General features: G+C 39.6%; 2 protein-coding genes across 3 annotated transcripts in view; both read left to right on the forward strand.

Moving 5' to 3' along the window:
* Positions 1–2238, forward strand: part of sv2ca (synaptic vesicle glycoprotein 2Ca) — a 28792-nt gene extending 26554 nt beyond the window's left edge. Inside the window, 5 exon segments of the mRNA XM_040019533.1 lie at positions 104–237; positions 348–554; positions 640–799; positions 932–1058; positions 1060–2238. Of these exon segments, the coding sequence (XP_039875467.1) occupies positions 104–237; positions 348–554; positions 640–799; positions 932–1058; positions 1060–1116 (685 nt within the window). The 3' untranslated portion in view covers positions 1117–2238.
* A 4589-nt stretch (positions 2239–6827) lies between these two features.
* Positions 6828–20037, forward strand: part of iqgap2 (IQ motif containing GTPase activating protein 2) — a 36365-nt gene continuing 23155 nt past the window's right edge. Inside the window, exons 1-6 of one of the 2 annotated variants that reach the window (XM_040019147.1) lie at positions 6828–6947; positions 7053–7217; positions 10248–10347; positions 15789–15945; positions 16332–16409; positions 17358–17434. In XM_040019147.1, coding sequence (XP_039875081.1) covers positions 7172–7217; positions 10248–10347; positions 15789–15945; positions 16332–16409; positions 17358–17434 — 458 coding nt within the window. In that variant the 5' untranslated portion in view covers positions 6828–6947; positions 7053–7171. Of the gene's footprint in view, positions 7218–10247; positions 10348–15788; positions 15946–16331; positions 16410–17357; positions 17435–20037 lie in introns of both variants that reach the window. The other variant, XM_040019146.1, reaches the window with a different exon arrangement.

A 20037-nucleotide genomic window follows, 5' to 3' on the forward strand; every position in this document is an offset into this window, starting at 1 on the left:
AAGACTTAATTGCACACAAATATAATATTCTTGTTTTCTATTAAATAACTTAAAAAAAATGACTGATTGTACCTTTAAAGTTAACATATTTCTGTTACTTCAGCTTTGTCAATATGAAGCTGAAGTCTGTCACCTTCATTGACTCCACCTTTCGTAACTGCTACTTTGATGATGTGACATCAGTGGGCTCCTTCTTCAGGAACTGTACCTTCATTGACACGTTCTTCTTTAACACAGGTGAGGCATGACTACACAGGTAAACTCTTATGTTTTGTCATTTCTAATACACCATCTATAATCTTAACATGGGAAAGTTAAGTTTTTGGTTTTTTTGCTTCTCTGGGCAGATATCGATGAATCTAAATTAATTGATGGCACAGAGGTGATCAACAGTACATTCACCCACAACAAGACAGGGTGCCAGATGACTTTTGATGATGACTACAGCGCCTACTGGGTTTACTTCATCAACTTTCTGGGGACCCTGGCTGTTCTTCCTGGCAACATCGTGTCTGCTCTCCTTATGGATAAAATTGGGCGTCTCTCTATGTTAGGTAGGAAAGTAAGACCTGGCTCTTTGGTAACACTATGGGTGTGTCAACTTTTACTCTTCTTTTGAATATGTGTGTATGTCCTCAGGTGGCTCCATGATCCTATCAGGCATCAGCTGTTTTTTCCTGTGGTTCGGCACCAGTGAATCCATGATGATTTTCATGTTGTGCCTTTATAATGGCCTGAGCATCTCTGCCTGGAACTCCCTGGATGTTGTCACCACCGAGTCCTTCCCTACTGTCAGGAGGTAACAGGACAAACGTGTTTTTTTTCTTATAGATAACATTGTTGTATAGACTTGTGTATAAAATAGGGCCTAATTCATCCAATTTATGAGAGTAACATGTTTCTGTTTTCGTTTTTTGATTTTCTCTCCCAGGGGAACAGGCTTTGGGTTCTGTAATGCTCTGTGTAAGCTGGCAGCAGTTCTAGGGAACCTGATTTTTGGTTCTCTTGTTGGCATTACCAAGGCCATTCCTATCCTCATGGCGTCATCAGTGCTTGTTGGGGGGGGGCCTGGTTGGACTACGGCTGCCTGACACTCGGGCGAATGTCCTCATGTAACACTAGTGTAGCAGTGCTCACCTGGGCTAAAATCTGGATGTGAGAGTCCTAGAGAAACCCCGGTGTGCGTTTTGAGGAAGAAGTGCAGCTGGCTTGGTTTTTTATACATATCTTAACACACATCTCAAAGCTCGCTGATGTATAAATGGTGAAGCAAAACCGCAAACACACCTTTTCACAATGTGTCTGATGCAAACCTTGTGAGGTGATAAGTTCAACATTTTGTGAATCATTCACCTACAGAGTTCTCGTTAGAGTTTGGTTTGTTGAGGTTGCACCTTCTAGCTGCAGTCTTTGCTTATGTGGTAAAACTGCACGGTTAAAATCTGAAGGCTTTTAATATTGATACAGTCTTATTAAGCCAATCCAGATGGATAGAAAAGTGCAAAAACAAGCTGTAATGAGCACAGCCAACCTGCTGTGTGACAACGCAGGGACTAGATGATCAGACAGTTCATACTCGTGACACAGCTGTATGACAGCTGGCTTGCCCACAGAACCAACTATCAGTACACAGACCATGTGTGCCGATAGTCATCATACAGAAATAAATATAAAGAAAAACATGCAGCAGGTACCTCATTTGCAAAGATGAGATACATATATCTAATTATTTTCACTCGCTTGCATCTAACATCAGTCTGCTGTATTTAGATCAGTGTCATATTTGCTCCTATATCAGCAACCTTCACAAAGAAGCCCATTTACATCAGAGACCAAGCCCTTTGCACTACTTACCCAACCAAGAATCAAAAAGGCCATATAGAAACACTTTTCCTGTATCAATAATTGTATGTCACGTTGAATATGAACATGGAAATTTTTATTTTCTGCTGTGTGTTTGTGAAAGCCAAAAATAATGATTTGTTCCTTTTGTCCAAATCTCTATGTGGTATTATTATTATTATTATTATTTTAAAAAAAAAACTCTAAGAGGAGCTATCCTTCTGATTTAGCTTTGTGTTGGATCCTGCTTGTGGCAGTAACATGTCATGCTGCTTCCTTTCAAAAATACTGAATGGCCTTTTTTAATGTGCCTCTCCTTGACTGGAGCAGATGCCCGTAGTCATGTGCTGTCCAAAGGTTTTAAGGAACAGACAGAAACTGAACAGGCATTAGATTTAAAAAAAAAAAGAAGAAGTAATTTTATGTACATATGTAAAATATGTCACAGATATTGATTCATTTTTGGTCTTAATGTCATGTTTTTTGTTAGACATACGTATTTTGCTAAAACTTTTGTTTCCTTCTCTCCTGCAAAAATGTCACTGCTATACCAATAGTATCATCAAGATATGACCTGTGGTGTTAGTTACCATGCAAGACGGCAAAATAATAATGTAGATAACAACCACCTCGTTATGACGGCGGATTGGTGCAGCCCATAATGTTTTTTTAAATGCATCTTAATTTAATCAAAATTAACCCCATTTTTGTTGGTTATAGTCGTTATATTCACAGTTGTACAAAACTGAAACTTCTAGGGAACATTAATCTTTTACCTCTCATTAGACTTGATCTCACTGGCCACTTGGTTAGATACACCTATTTAGCTTTAGTCAAGACGACCTGATCAAGCACACACTGATTATCAGAAGGAAGATGAAAGATGATCTAAGTGACTTTGAACATGGCATGGTTGTTGGTACCAGAAAGGCTGGTCTTAGTATTTTAAAAAACTGCTGACCTACTGGGATGTTCCCCACACAACCCTCTCTAGGGTTTACAAAGAATGGCCCGAAAAAAAAGAAGAGAAAATACCTTGTTGATGTTGAGTTCAAGGAGAAGGGCACGACTGCTTTGAGCTGATGATGAAGCAGATGAGACTATAGCAGCAGAAGACTGCATGTGGTGTCACTCTTGTCAACTAACAACAGGAAACTAAGATTACAATTCACATGAGCTCACCAAAATTGGACAACAGAAAATTGCCTGGTCTAATGAGTCTCGAATTTGGCATAAACAACATGGAAGCATGGATCCATCCTTCATTACATCAGTGTGTCAGGCTGCTGGTGGTGTAATAGTGTGATGAAATTTTCATAGTACCAATTGAGCATCAGTCTACCTGAGTATTGTTGCTGATCATGTCCGTCCCTTTATGACCACAATGTACCCATCTATCGATGGCTGTTTTCAGCAAAGCTCATATCATCTCAAACCAATTTGAGGTGATATGAGTTATTGTACATCATGTCTTTGACCTCAATGCATACCATGATGAAGAAAATAAAATAAAGATATCAGGAAAAAAATTTGATGCCGTCCCTCCCCCCAGATTCAGTTGCTCTCAGTTTTGAATAATAAACGTGTGTATTGTATTTTCTGTGGTGTTAGCTAACCTTAACCTGCATTTCTCTGTATTTGTGGCATCTGTAACTTCAGTGTGGACCTGGTTTGTGTCTGTGCTGCAGGTGGCTCTCTCTCAGCTACTCAAAAAAACAAAAACTGTACTGTACTTGTGCACATCATTCCCAGAATATGTAAAATAAGTTGGAAAGTGAAGTCTGCTGCTATTGTGCAACATATTTTTTGAGCACATATATATAATTTAAATATTTTTAAAACAAAAGTATGACATACAGAATCTAAATTACAAAAAAACAAAACAAAACAAAAAAACTTGCCCAGCAATATTGACCTATGTCAGTAGCAAAGAATATCAGAAGGAGTCATCAGTATGAATGAAAAACCTGCATTGTTGTACCGGAGAAGTAATATTACCTAACATGTTGGTGTATTTAGGGATTTTGATTATATGTACTGTATTTGTGTGTATGCAAAAGACAGTGAGTCTGAGAGGGAGAGTGTGTGTGGGCTTCTGTATGTAACCATGAATGTAAATATTATGTACATATCAAAGCTGATGTTAGTGAAGTTTCTGGGTTAAATGTTTCAGCTCCTTGAGGGGACACGTGTGTCTCCGGCTTCGTCCAAGCGATAAGTCCATATACTGTATCTCTGTTGTACATCCGCTGGTCCTCAGCTTTCACCTGCTACTCTGTGCGTGCGTGGTTGTGTACGCGTTACACTTGCATGTACGTAAGAAAACTTGCGTTCTTTTATGCTCAACTTTTTTTTATTATTATAAATTCTTCTGGGAGAAAATGATGACAATATTAAGATTTTTGTTGAGGAAAACGTGAATGTATCACTCGTATGTTTTGTTCATCTATTTTTGAGGGGAGGGGGCATAGCCAGATGTGTGTCAACAATAAAGTTGTGAGTACTAATTGTGAAGGGCCTGAGGGATGACTGAGCTTGATGTTCAGTGGTCAGCAAGTGTGAGAAAATGTGAAGATGTATTTGCCAAATATTCAATTCCCTGTGATTGATGTTAGAAACTGGAAAAGCAGGGATTGCAGACTGTGCTGCTTTTGAACATATATAATAAAACTTATGTTCTCTAGCAAGTTACTCTTCTGTGTCATGCTTGTGCTAAACCTCAGATTAATATTAATACTGATGCTCCTATAAACATCATTTATGTGCATAAGACAACATAAGCCTTAAATTTATGTGTATGCAGTAAGTTTAACTAAACAGTAATAGTTTACAAAGGCTATAAAGTTCAGTTTTTGGAGAAACTCTTTGAGAGAGTTCAGCATTTACACTCATTTTTGACGCAATAGTGGGCGGGTGTGTTTATGGACAGTGCTAGAGCCAAAGAGTGGACAGGCCACTCCAAACTCATGGGATGTTTGGGGACACCTACACAATCGCTCCAAAGTCCATGAGCGGGTGAAGCACATACTTAGAAAACTGAAGTTACAACCACTAGCTACTATTTCTGCAGGTCTTTTGCTGAACGACTGCTTTACTGTCCCTTTTGCATTGTAGAGACATTAAAGCAGCACAAGCATACATTAAATTCTAATAATATTACAGTTTTCAGCAGTTATATAACACTACATGACAGTTCAGCCCACAGAAGAAAATAACAAGAGGATATACAAAAACAAAAATAATAAAAGATGATGCCACAGAGAAAAAAAGAATACATAAATAGAAAAATGTAACAGTTGTTGTGCCAACCCAGTAAAAGATATGGTATTAATGTGGCCTCCACATCAAAAAATTGTGTGGATGTAATCTTTTTCATTTCATTGTACCACAATGGAAACCGTTTCCAACATTTTGCATACCTGCCAAATGAATACACGCAGATAAACACGTGGTTAGAGTAACTGTGTCCTCGAGGTAATGCTGCCTCCTAGTGGCCAAAATCGAGGACGTGAATCATTGCAATGGCTGCCAATGATTAATGTATAAAGAGTCGGTATAGAGTCTTCTGTATACAGTCTTCTTTTGGCTGCTCCCTTTTGGGGGGTACCACAGTGGGTCATCTGCCTCACTCTCACCCTATTTCACGCATCCTCCTCGATCACACCAACCCTCTGTATCTCCTCCTTCACTGCATCCATGAATCTTATCTGCAGTTTTCCTCTTTTCCTCCTGCCTGGCAGCTCTATGTTTAACATCCTCCACATGTCCAAACCTTCTCAGACTTGTCTCCCTAACCCTGTCTCCAAACTGCTCAGCCTGAGCCGTCTCTCTTATCTACTCATTTCTAATCACTCCCAAAGAAGATCTTAACATCAACTCTGCTGCTTCCAGCTCCACCTCTTTACGTCAATGCCACCACCAAACTTTACATCACTGCAGAACTCACAACCATCTTTTAAACGGTCTCTTTCATTTTTGCTGCTATTCATTTGTCAAAAATCACCCCAGCACTCTTCACGTCTCCCCGCCTCCAGGTATTTAAACTTATCCACGTTCACTTCCTCTACTACCTCTCCTAGCATCTTCACTGTCACACCCACCCTCTCATTCACACACAGATATTCTGTCACAGATATTGTTTTTTACTCCAGAGCATACCTACACCTCCAGACCACAATGTTGTCTACAAAGATCATAGTCCACAGAGGCTCCTGCCTGACCTTGTCTGCCAGTATGTCCATCAGCCCCGCAAACAACTAGTCTCTGTCTCGCTGTCCTCATACAGTCTTTCTATACAGTCTAAAAGTTTTAATTGATTTTAGAAAGATTTTTTACGCAATAATATCTTGAAGTGATATTTTTAACCTCCCACGATGGCCTTTTATGATAAGAACACGTTGGACTAGTAAGTTTATATCAGGAAACCCGGGCCACGGACCGGTCCGTGAGTCATTTGGTACCGGGCCGCGAGAGTGAGACTCGGGTGTGAAATGTATGGTTTTCAGGGTTTTTATCGGTTTTTAGCGTTATTTTGTTATCGTTTTTTCGTTAACACGGTTTTCCTGGGTCTTTTCACGTGTGTTATGAATAAATCTTATTTTTTTCGGTACCGGTACTAGTTTTATTTTGTTGTATTTATCCGCGACACCTTAAAGGCCGGTCCGTGAAAATATTGTCGGGCACAAACCGGTCCGTGGCGCAAAAAAGGTTGGGGACCGCTGGTTTATATGACTTGTGCCATCAACTTTGCATACAAAAGCGAAACCTGAACTTTTATGCAAATTAGAGGACGTTAAAAAACCCTGTAAAGACACACCCAAGGCAGGGTTGTCTAAGCGAAAAAAAAGCATTAAAATAACAAATAATGAAAGCACCAGGCAGAATTAAACATTCACAATTTACCATCTTAAAAATTAAAATAATAATAATACTAATAAAAACAGTTAAAGCTCTGCCCAGACTCACCTTATCACCAGCAGGTGGTGCAAGGTGCTAAAGCTCCGTCAGCGTTCCCGTCAATCATTGCAGCTCAGAGCTGAGCGGGGCAAGAGCACCGACCAGGAGCACTTTGTTCAGGAGGCACCACAAGCTGTGCACACTATGGGGTTCGTCTGCTGCAAGGCACAGTTAGCACTTTCATGAAACTTCTGGACACAGCTGTGCCTATTTTTCTCTCTCCATATACATCACTATTATTTTTCTTCCCCCAGTTACTAGTTAGTTTATTCACATCTGTATCTGCCGAGAGGCGCGGTCGCCGGGTAACTTCAACGTTAACTTAAGTTATTTCCAGTTGAGACGAGTTCACGGGTGGAGGAAACGAGGCAGGATGTACCATGAAGAAACCGCACCGTTACACAGGCCACGCTATGGAAGTAAGTGAGATCGTTTTTGATTGTTTTAGAGCTAAAAAGCTACTGACTCCTACCCCAACGTGGGTTGGTTGCGAGGATGAGGACGAGCTAACGTTTCGGTGCCTTCGCGGGGATGTTTGATGAGCAACAGGTGGGTGAGCTGCACCACTAGCTGCGGGATACCTTCAGTAGGTGTGGCTGGCCCTGACGGTGCGCTTAAAATGCGGATGAAGAGTGGCTATTAGAGGTTTTAGGTGAAAGAAACCACATCCTGGATGTTTCAATAATACTACTAATAGTTATTTGAGACCTAGTTTTCTCCCCTCGCCTCTCACAGGTGGCCCTAAACGCAGCACAATGATTTTTTAATCTGTTTATTTGACAGTGGACGCCAACATAAGGCGTTTTTCTCACAGGTTAACCATTAACTTGAGCTTTCTGCTGCCGCTGTCACATGTGCAGCCTAACTCCGTGAGCACGCCAAGAATTTAAGCGAGTCCACTGACAATAAACACAGGTAGGCTTACTGTAGATAGCATGTCTGTGGGCAAAGTACAGCTTTGAGAATAGGCAGTATTACCCCCAGTGCTGTTTTTTTTCTTCTTTTTTCTGTTGCATCTGACTTGAATCATTATATTTTATTGATCATATCTTGCTACTGTGAATCCATAAGAAGTGTGTCTCCAGATAAGATAGAGTAGTATGTTGCAAACTCCCTAAGATATGGGTCCAAACAAGTCCAAATTTGTTGGCCCCAAATCACAAAGTTGTCCTTCAACTGCGCTTTAATTCGCAAGTGCTGCTGTGGGACCCCGAGGCAAATCTATTCATGTATTTCATACTGACCTGAGTTTATTGATTTGGCTTGGATACAATGGATGAACCAAAAAAGCAAAACAAAGCCTCCCTTGAATCGTAGCCCGCCAAAAGGTTGCGTAGAATAACCCTGCAGCTAAACAAAAGCATGAGTCATAATCACAGGGACTATAACTCAGGTCCGGTGATCTTGTGGCACACAAAAGCAACAGACCCATCCTGATAGTTAAATATAACACAGTGCAAGAGCGTAGACAGGCTCTTCCAGGAAGTGTGTGAGTGTGTCACTAGAGGTAGTGTGTAATGGCTGCGCTGGGGCTTCTGTGCCTGACATACGTTTTCATCTGCATCTGTCTTCTGCACAGCTGGACCACAAATCTGTGGTTGGACCCTTGGATACGGTGCTCAAGAGACTAGAAAACATTTCGCCTAAATAGCGGGACAATTACGTCTGTAGAGATGTGGTTGGCCCGTGCTTCTCCTCGCATGCGAGTATTATTTGCCAAGCCTCTGCTGAGACTTGGCGAACGAATGTCTCTGCAGGTGGCTGTTGAATAGACAAGTTTAACAGAGTGTGCTTTGGAGTTTTAAAATATTCAGGCTAGAAAAGGGTTTAATGACCTACATATGAAGTTGGTTTTGCATGATTGGTAGAATATATGCAATGTGGGCATAAAATTGAACAAAACTACAGTAAAGTCAGGATTCTAAACGGGCTTTTGTAGCTTTTGTTTGGCCCAGGTGTGCAGAAGCTCCACTGCCATGAGTTTGATGTCACTGTTTAGCAATGCGAACCTTTCTGAAACACATCTGAGCACTGATGGATGTAAAAGTCCAGCTAGGGACAAATTAGCAATATATGTAAACTCTCTGTGCAGCACATCAGCTTCACGCTCTGTATTGGAACTGCTGCGTGCTAAACCACATTGTCCCTATCAAAGAAATTAAATTTTAATTTAATTTAATAATGACATCAATGGAACTTGAGAGGATATGCTCTAGTTTGTCTATTAGCCAGTGCTGATATTTTTTTGTCTGTCTTGCTTTTTTGTTACTTATTTAAGAATCACATAAATCTAGTGTAATTAAGTCTTTTCTTTTAAGTCATCAGACTGTCTTTGTGTAGTTAGCCGGCTCAACATTGATATGTCACAAAAGGAAAGGGAAAAAATTGGCTACTGACACTGGCGGATGTTGTTATTTTCTGTTATTTCTTATTTCCCATCTTATAGGTAACTTAGTGGTTGCAGATTATGGCAAAACCATCTTTAAAAAAGAGTCATGTTAAACAGTTCCTAGAGGCTTACATCTGCAGGGCACCCGGCTTTATTTTACACTCGCAGACACCTGCCAGTAAAAACTGTGCCTGTCCACGTGTACCATCAGCTGCTAGCCTGTATTTAAATGAAAAGGGAAAGATCTGTTCCTAAAAGGAGCCCCTGAGCTTGAGATTTTCCCTTTTACTCAGCCAGAAATAAATAGATTTGATTGGATTAGAGCTGGTTAGGGAGTACGAGCGTGGGGTGGGGTCTCGTTAAGCTGCAGGTGAAGGTCAACTCTCAGCAGAAGTCACTTGTCAGATCGGCACCCCGCCAAAGCCAGTTTAAAAACCATAAAATAAAAAGACTATTTCATCTCTCATGGCAGGGTTCACTGAAGCATGAAGTGGAGTTTTTAAACACATAGTAATTAAAAAAAAGACTTATTTTTATGTATGTTTGGTATCAGCACTTCTTCTGTTCAGGTGCCGTCTTAACCTTTATTACACTTCAATGTTAGTGTAATAAAACACCATCCTCGAGGAGACCGCTTTCTGTGGTACTGATTTTTTACAACCTGGAGGGAGACTGTGAAGACCCTCCCGATGTGTGTCACGGTTGCGAGTGTGCAACTTTTGCTGTGCCATGTTTAAAATAACCTTGTGTATGCAAAAATGTTGTCATGCTTGTGACAACTTCCTGTATTGAGTATGAAGCACACATGATGATCTTGGTGTTGGTTAGAGCTAAAAAAAAATACCAGTGACACAGCTCCTAAGGAGGCCCGAGCTATAGTTGAGTATTAGCTTGACCTGTTCTTGTGCAGCTTTATGAAACAACCCTTTTCAACTGTAATTAAGAACAATAAGAATGGACAACACACTATGGAGTATGTTGCATAATGAAAAACGATGACAGTGATATAATCATAAGTGGTTTTTTTTGTTGTTTTTTTTGTTTTTTTGTTATTTTCCAGCCATTCAGGATGATGAGAGGTTGTCAGCAGAAGAGATGGATGAGAGGAGGCGGCAGAACATCGCCTACGAGTACCTGTGTCACCTAGAAGAAGCCAAACGGTAAGGTGGGCGTTAGATGGAGGGAGAAGAATTGTGCAGACAAAAGCCAGCTGCTTCTCTTTGTATTGTTTGCCTTGTCACAGTTCACACGGCATCTAGGATTTAAGTTGGGTGTGCTCTTGGTCAATCATTAGTTCTGTTTAATGTTTTTATACAAAAGTTTATGTGTTTAATGAACAGGAAATGGTTGTGAAATAAAGGAATGGAGTGAAAGTGAGGGCAGTCTTATGAGTAAGAGAGCAAATGTGTGTGGTTAACAGTGTTTGTAGTATTATGAAGCTGCAATGGTGGATAAAGGCTGAATCAGCGTGGATGCAACATGATGACATGGAGGTGTAAACATTCCTAAGAACACGTGTGATTAAATCCGGGGTGGTGCTGACTGAGTGGAAAGAGTGGCTCGTTATCCACTGTACCCTCATCTTAGCTTTTTTTTTTTTTTTCCTCTAAAAGCTGAAATTATTTATTTATTTAAAAAAAAAAAAAGAAAAAGCTGTTTTCCAAAGCAAGCACAAATCTGATGAAGAGTCTTTGAGGTGCCTTAGCAAACCTGAAAGCGAACCACTTCCTGTCTTCTTCATGTTGGCATCCATCTGAACGGAAGAGGAAGTCTGATCATGTTTCTTCTAACACAGATTTGATAACCACACCCAGTCCCCAAGAGAGTATTTTCTTGGAGTCACTTTTCAGCCTAAATCCATTGCAGTCACTGTGGCCGAGTGTCGACTGCACATTTGCTTTACGTCCACATGCCCTCAGAGATTTATTGTTTCCCAGCTGAACTTTGACCCTGTAAAGACTGTTTGAATAGCCTATATTATCTGCTTATGACACAAGAGAGTTTAAGGGTTTACAATAAGACTTAACTGAACACAGCTTCAGGCTTTCATCATAATCTGGTCACACCAATATGATGACACTTCAGTCTTTTTATAGCTGACAGGAAACACTTTAGCAGAAGGTAAACTGAACTGCATAGAGAACTTTTAGTGGGAAAGTTTTTGTATTAATACACCAGGTTAGCCTTTAAAAATACTATATTTAACTTTCTCAGTTTCCCTTTTAGCTTCCCCTTATTTAATCCTGGAGCTTGTGACACCTTTCAGCCATTGAATTGCACCTCCATTCTTTGAAATGTGTCAAGTTAGATTAGGATTAAGACAGACCTTTAACAAAGCTGTAAACCACAGAGGGCAGGGGATTAGGTTCTGGTCTCTGGAGTCAGGTGTAAGCAGTCACTGAAGTCAAGCAACCATGAGTAAGCAACCCAGTACACCTGAAGGCACAGTTTAATTAGCCCCCTTTTTAACAGTGGTAAAAACCAGTAAGGTTGGTGTCAGCAGATGACCCAGCATGCCTAACATGCCCGGGATCCTGAAGCTGAAGCTGCAGCAATTTCCCCAATTTGTCATTTTAAACATTTTATTTACATGTCGTCTGTATAAAAGCCTAATGGGACAATTGGACAGACAAAAAACTGGAATCTTTCTGCAGCAAAGGGACTCAAAGGAAAAAAAAAAACAAAAACAACCAAACAGCTGGTGGGGTCAGTGACATTGTTATCTCTGACAGCATGTGGGATGGACAGACATGCTTTGTTTTAACAGTGCTTTGCTTGCAGTGCCTAATTAGTTTAGGTCAAACTCATAAAGGTTTAACTACCTGAATTGTTTCTGTTGTATGTTGCACATTAACTTGCACCTTAAATGAAACATCTGCTAATATTTCACAGGACGATTGCTTCATTTTAGCCAGACTTTTCTTTTTTTTTTTTTTTTTTTTTAAAAACATCTATCAACTGACAAGAACGGATGTCAGTTAATAGACCCTCCCACTCCACAATTCGCACACAGTTGCACAGAAGTTTCTGGAAGGAGACCTTGTACTCTCACCACAGAGTAAACAAATGGTGGTTTACATTTGTAGTTTTTCTGGATTGGGAGCTTTCTTGTTTGCTTTGATGCAGGATCGCTTGGAGGCCTAAAATGTCATGTTTGCTTTTTAGTTAACAGCATTACCCTAATCTTTGGATACATTTTAGCCTGAGATGTAAAATAAAATTCTGTATTTACAGACACACTGGCACACACAAAGACAACTCATGACATGCATGACTAAGCTCCATGACGTAAGCTTCCCAAAGCCACTGTTCAGTCAGAAATGCTGAAGCTGAAAGCAAAAGAGGACAGTAATCATGTGTTGAGGTGGGATAGACCTTTGTTCTAGAGTCCTGAAAGCTCTATTTTGTTTTAGCACTGTGAGCCACAGATTGGACAATAACAGGAAGGGATTTTTTTGGAGGACTGTAAACAGCATCACCAGTTTGTCCTGCTTCAGGAGACAAGTTCTCCCGTCATTGTTTTAAGCACAGGAAGTGCTTCACAGGAGAGCTATGTAACCCACGCAGGATGTTCCTGCACCATGTGTTCATGCACTAGTTGGATTTCTTTCTTTCTCTGTAATCTGAATATCAAATATACTTGCTGTTAATTAATATGCTGCTTTTTTTTTTTTTTTTTTTTTTTTTTTTTTTTTTTTGCACCAGATTTTCAAGTCATTTATTTTGTCAGATGGGCTTTGTTTGTGAGGCTTTGTGCAATAGCACAACACTAAGTAGGACTGCACAGTATGTGGAAAATCTTGAATGTGTAAGCTTAGGTGCAGGGAGGTAGTGAGAGCTCTCTAATCTCCCTGTAGGCAATTTGAAGCAAACAAACAGTCCTGTATAATATCAGTCCATCCCTGCATCCATTCAATCATTCATCCTAACCAGGCCGACTGTTCATGCTCACATTCAAACCTGTGGCCAGTACAGAGTAACTGGTTAGGAGTAATTTAACTTGCACGTCTTTTGACTTTGTGTGGGCAGCTGGGATATCTGAAGAGAACCCACGCGGGGTGGAAGAAGCGGCAGGTTTAGATGCTAGAGTGTGCATCTCTGCTACTTTGTTTCTGTTGTGTTAGAGCTATTGAAGAGGGGAAAAGCACCTTAAAACAATTGTGCCTAAATCATTTGATGACCGGAAAAGGATGAGTGCATCGAGTGTATAATTAAAAAGATTTTTCTTATTGGTGGGATTTAAGTTAGGGGTTAGGGTTAGGCATTCCCTTTAAAAATAAAGGGATAGCTATAGCATTGTTTAAGATTATTATACAAATGTTTGTTCCTCATGGTTATAGCCTGCACACTCCACTGGGTGTGTGTGTGTGTGTGTGTGTGTGTGTGTGTGTGTGTGTGTGTGTGTGTGTGTGTGTGTGTGTGTGTGTGTGTGTGTGTGGTTGTTGTCCTTAATGTGCTGACAGATAATTTGCCACACTGAATCCTTGAAGCACCCACGCAGCCTTAATTAACCTAAACAAGATGTCCTCTGCATGCATGTGGGAAGTAATGCTTTGCTGCTTTTGTTAAGCCTGAAAGGAGGCAGGAGTTGTTGGTATAAATAAAACCCATAACTGAAACATGACCAGGTTAGATGGCTGCGTGCTGTACACTGTAAATTCAGTGTATGGGGATGAGCAAACAGCTAATAAATTACACACGCATTTCTTTTACTTTGTAACATCCAGGACAGGAGACCATAACAGTAAATTTAGTGTCACTTGTAAGCAGTCAGATAATGTGTAACAGACGTCCTCGATCATGATGATTCACCATGCTCACAAATCATTCACTAGTTCTTTGGAATAGGTTTTTCCTGATGTCCCTGGAAATAGTCTGGCAGAGACTGCGTTCCTGAAGGCTTTGCTAAACCTCTCAAAGGGAAATTACATCAGCATAAAAGGAGGGCAAGTTAATTCTGATATAAACTGTATATTTTTCTATTCAGTTATTCGTTTTCACCTTTCTCAAAACCTCTGCCATCCTCTAGAGAATAAAATGTGATCTTTTCCATCGTTACACACTTTTTTCTTGCCAAAATGCAACTTTTAAACTTTAACCGTAGTGCTGTTTTGAATTTAGACGATTTGAAGTAGTATTAGGTTGTTTTAATTAATGTTTTTCCTTCATTGTTCCCCTGACTGGTCACCTCTAATCACACACTGGAAATGTGTGTGCAGCCCCCTTCCTAAAGCATGCTGGCCTCTGTGTGGGTGTTGCCTGTAACATTTGCCAGTTCCCTCACATAAACAGGCTACTTTGTTGCTCTGTTTAATCAACAAAAATTCAAGTTCATTTCAGCAGCAATGGCTCTTGTGAACATTGTGTGTCTCTCTCTCTCTCGCTCTCTCTCTTTCTATATAGATAGATAGATATAGATAAAAATAAATAATTGTGGTTTTTTTTTTTTTTTTTTTTTTTTTGTGTGTGAGAGTTCAGCAGGTGTAGGAAAATTCAATATTGACTTGTTGACTGCACGTAGGCATTTAGCCACTTAATATCTGAACAGCACCCTATCAGATGTGTGGGTAAACAGACTAGTAACCATAGCAATGTTTAAGGGAAAGCAAGTTTAATTTAACTAGCGATGAAAATTAAAGGTTTTACTCTTAAGTGCATTCATAAAGTATTCAGAACCTTTCACTTGTTTTACATGGTCTATATTCAATATTCCATACTGAAAATGGGAAATTTATAAGTTATTACAGACTCTTGCAGATTTTAAGCTCTGTCAAGGTAGGTAGGGACTGCCTGTAAACCACCATTTCAAGATCTCAGTTCAGGGATACAGCTGGACCATTCAAGGGCATCCAAAGTGTTATCCCTGAGATACTCTTACACCGTCTGGGCTGTGTGCCTAAGGTCACAGTCCTGTTAGATTTAAAAGGTTAATCACTCGTCCGGTCTGAAGTCCTTCGCGCTCTGGAACAGGTTTTTCACCACCTTACTATCCTCTGTTCACTCTTCCCTCACCTGTGACCACTTCTCTTGTCACTGCTCATGAAAAACAAACTTGTTGCTGCCACCATCATGCGTCAATGTTGGGATGATATTGTGCAGGAGATGAGCTGTCCCTGGTTTCCTCCATACACAGTGCTCAGAATTAAAGTCAAAGCAGTCAGTTCCATCAGACCTGCAAGTGTTGTTTATCACAGTTTGACTTGATTTTAACTGCAAAGAAAATGTTTAAATTCTGTTCTTGCGTTGCCATCATGTGGTATTAAGTGTAGATTAATGCGATAAAAGGAATTTAAACAATTAATAGGTCAAAGAAAGTCAAGAGGTCACAATTATTATGTAGAATGCAATGCAAATGAGATGATGCGTCAGTGTGATTTGCTGTGTACTAATGTTGTAGACTAGTCTCATTTTCTTCTTTATACTCTTTTAATCTGCAGTTTTACATCATTATGTCCTCTCTCTATTTTATGTAATTGTCAACCATACTGAAAATCTCTGAGATTTAATTAACATCAGGCTGTTCATTGGGGTCTGTTTGGTTCCAAGAGATCAGTATGTGAGATGCACTTGACATCTGAGCTTCATATTTGTGTTTGCTCAGATGGATGGAGGCCTGCTTAGAGGAGGACTTGCCGCCTACCACAGAACTGGAGGAAAGACTTAGGAATGGGGTCTACCTTGGCAAGCTCGCCAATTTTTTTGCACCAAAAATGGTTTCAGAGAAAAGGATCTATGACCGAGATCAGTCCCGTTATAAGGTAAGGCTTCTCTTCTTTTACTGAACTTGTTTAAGAAAAGTCAATAAAAACTTTGAACTTTCAGATTTCATCATAAAAGGCAGAATGACTGTTTCCCAGGTACTTCCTGGCAGTTAAAAGCAGTTTTAAACCGGAAAGAGGGAGATGTGACAGGCCAGTGTTGAGGGCTAACTGTAAGCTGTTGCAGCTGTTCTGCTGCTACACTAAAGTATAGATATGTTTGTATTTTGCCATATTATACTCAGGGCTCGATATGAGATTTGGCCATCAGACCAGCTCAGCTCTTGCACATATTTTATGCTTTGCAATAAATCCTTAAATATAAATGCTCATTTTTTTTTGTAGTTCATCCCTTTAAATATCTGTGCTTCTGTGGTTATCTTTAGAGTAAAGGACTGCACTTCAGACACACTGACAACACAGTGCAGTGGCTCAGAGCCATGGAGTCAGTGGGCCTCCCTAAGGTAAGGGGCTTGTACAGCTGTTGAAGACACTTTAAGTTCTCTTTCACATTTGTCACACTTTAAGTGGAACGATCTGAAATGCGAGAACATGACTGAGAAAATGCCATAACTGAAGTTAACGATGCATAAATGCAGGTTAATGTGATTATGCAATCATTAAAAAAAAATTTTATAGTAAGAAAGACTCGTTAAAAGTTTAGAGTTGAGTTTATTTGAGCAGGAAGTTTGTAAGTGCATGATGTAAAAGGGAAAAAAGTTTGTATAGAAAGGTCCTATTTTCTATTTAAGACCATAACATATCTGAACACTGGCTTATGGTTTGTACTTGTTCATGTTAGAGATCAGAAACCACCATGGCACCTAATTTTTACCTCCAATAAATTATAATGAATGTGTAGGAGTAATGCTAGAGCAGTATTACTCATATTTTATCATTTATAGCACAACACCAAAGACTGGAAATAAAAACATAAACTGCATCCTGGAAATAAGAATATGATAAAGTTGTTATCTACTACTGGCTTTTTCTAGTCTTCAGTTCATTTTTATTTCAAACATTTCAAACATGTGCCTTCACAATCATTACAAAATATCGTTCCATTATTTGTTTGAAAAGGAGTAGGCAGAAGTATTTACTTATTTGTCCCTACCCCCTCAAGTTTTACCTCTCATTCATTTAATTTTCTTTTAGTCTTAATTTATTTATTTTAAATTACTTGCAGCTATTCCTACCTCTTAATTCAATGTTGATTTTAAATGCATCATTCGTGTTATTATGAAGATAATTATTGAGACAGAGCCCCCCCCCCCCCCCCAAAAAAAGCAAACAAACAAAACAAAAAAAAAAAGCAGGAACATGTGGTCCTGTTAAATTGTAGCAGAATGAAAAGTGTCAAGACCCTGATAAAAGAAGAGTGACTGATACCTGCTGGTGATTTCTGCTTTCAGATATTCTATCCTGAGACGACAGATGTGTACGATCGCAAAAACATGCCCAAGGTGGTATACTGCATTCATGCATTGAGGTACGACTGAAAGGATCTATTTTGACAGCACAATTGGTCGCTCATCTGTTATCTTCATGTACGTGCAGTGGCTGGGTTCCCCTGGCTGGGTTCTCCTGAAGGATCTACACCTGAATGTTCAGTGTGGTTTCATTTCATGAAACGCAGACCTAAGTGTTGTCTTTGACCTAAAAACTATGTGGTGGTATCTGTCTGTTAGGGTTTAAACTATGAGCCAGGGCCAGATTAGATTCAGGCAGCATTACATTTGTCTGTACAATGTTGCCTAATTAATGAATGCAATTTATAGTGTATATAAAAGATGTGCATAGTTTCCAAAGTGAAAAGCTGATTTAAGACATGTGACTTTTGTCTGCATTCTTTCTAATCACCACCAGGGGGCAACTCATCTGGTTGTAAAAAATGTGGAAATTGAAGTTTCTCATGTGACTTCATGTGCACATTTCTGTCTGCCATACTGGACATGATGCAACCACCTGTTGCTAGGAAAGTTTCTTCCCTGACTGGTTGGTGGTGGTTCCTGGGGGTTTCTACCTGTTGATGAATGAAATTGGTTGCAAAAAAGGCGCTGCACCAAAAGTCACCTAGTGATTTATTTGGATGCTAGCAGATTGCCACGGTTGCCTGTTGTTGTTGTTGTTGTTGTTGTTGTTTTTCTCTTCTTTTCTTTTTTTTTTTTTTTTTAATCAAATACTGGCTAACTACAAGCTGGAAATAGAGAGGAATTCCCCTTCATATTAAAAATTGTGCTTGTGGAAATATCTTTGCTATATTGCTGAGGCTTAAGCTTTAATTAAAAGGGAGCCTTCTCCATTTCCAGTTTGTCGCACTTTTCACTTGGAAGTGAACTATGACTGCTGCATTGTGCTAACAACCAAAGCTATCATAAAGAGGACTTTTCTACATGGTTGAGGAAAACACGTTTTACCCTAGCAACAGGTGGTTGCCATGACTTTAGCAATCTTTTTTTTTTTTTTTTTTTTTTCCATCGACTACTATCAACCTCCAACAACCACTCGCAACCAGTGTTGGGAATTTTTCCCTTATGACCAGTGGTTGCCAGATGGTCATGGATGATCCAACATTGTCACCACGCTTGTCACATGTCCAAAATGGCAGAGAAGTTAATGTCACATGGTTAGTAGTCACATTTCTGCAAAACCTCGATATAAGTCAAATGCTCAGTTGATCCATGACCTCTTTCCGTGGTGTCTTGATGAACTAATGAAAACAACATCATGTTTACTTTGAGTTAAAAGGAGAATAAAGCAGGGAATGGATTAGGTTGGGACAACCATGTAACTAACAAGCCACTCTCCTAGCATGCAATAGCGAAGGTCAGAAGTGCACAGCTCAAGGCTTCCAACACAAGATTATAGGTGATGTCATTGTGCCAAGTCCATACAATGTATACAGCGCAGCTGTAGATTATATGGACTAGTACATACTGTTTTTGCTAACATTTATTTTTTATTTATTTATTTATTTAATTAGGATTGGGTTGTGTTGGACTAAACCAAACATTTTGGTTTGAATTGGAAATGAAGTGCTTATTTTGTATCTACAGACAGAATTTATCGACAGATCATAAAACTACTATGCTTGTGGTCAGATGTTTACACATCATCATGATGGGAATGAATATCATGATCATGGTCATTTTAGGCTCTTGATTCCCTTAAACTGTTTTTTTTTTTTTTGTTTTTGTTTGTTTGTTTGTTTTTCTCCCAGGGTGTAATGATTGTACAGAATACGTTTTTAATGACTTTAAGAAAAATATAAAACGGTTGCACAAGTTTGAATTGTTTTAGGATATTCTCTAATCCATGCCAGGTCAGAAATACATACAGGCTCAAATGTGTAAATATATTCACCTATCTGTTGTAATAAATAGTGCTGAAGGTTCAGTTTCTTCTAACTTGACAAAGCCAAGGCCTATTAACTTCATGGTCATGCTTTATTCAACTGGTAGCATAAAATAATTTGTCTGTCAGCACTCACTGGATTAACCAATGCTAAGAACAATGGGAAAGTCCAAGGAACTTGATGAAGATCAAAGAAGGAAAACTGTAGATTGACACAGGTTGGTAAGGTCTCTGGGAGCCATTTCTAAACAACTGCATTTTCTAAGATCATCAGTTTAAACAACTGTATGCGAGTACAAGTTATTTTGATGTGTAACTGATTTGCCAATATTTAGAAGAAGACCCAAACTGTCACCGTCAGATGAAAGAAAATTGGTTAGGATGTTAAGTGAAAGCCCAGAAACCACCAAGGCTCAAGCCTGCCAAGAACTGGAAAATGCTGGAACAACAGTATCACCTGTTCACAGTGAAGTTGCATGACCATGGGCTGAGAGAATCAACACTTAAGCTTTACTGAAACTTGAATATTGGACACAACTGATGATCCAAGAGGACAGTGTTTTAGAATGGGTAAAGCAGGCGTTAAACCTCTGGAATGGTCTTCCCAAAGACCCAAGCTCAACCTGATTGAAAATTTGTGGACTACACTTGAAAGCCAGGTTCATGCCAGAAATCCAACCAGTTAAAAATGAATTTGGTGAGTTCTGCTAAGAAGACTGGTCAAATATCCAGCCAGAC

This window comes from Simochromis diagramma, unplaced genomic scaffold, assembly GCF_900408965.1.
Source record: "Simochromis diagramma unplaced genomic scaffold, fSimDia1.1 OVJJ01000822.1, whole genome shotgun sequence".
NCBI lineage: Eukaryota > Metazoa > Chordata > Actinopteri > Cichliformes > Cichlidae > Simochromis > Simochromis diagramma.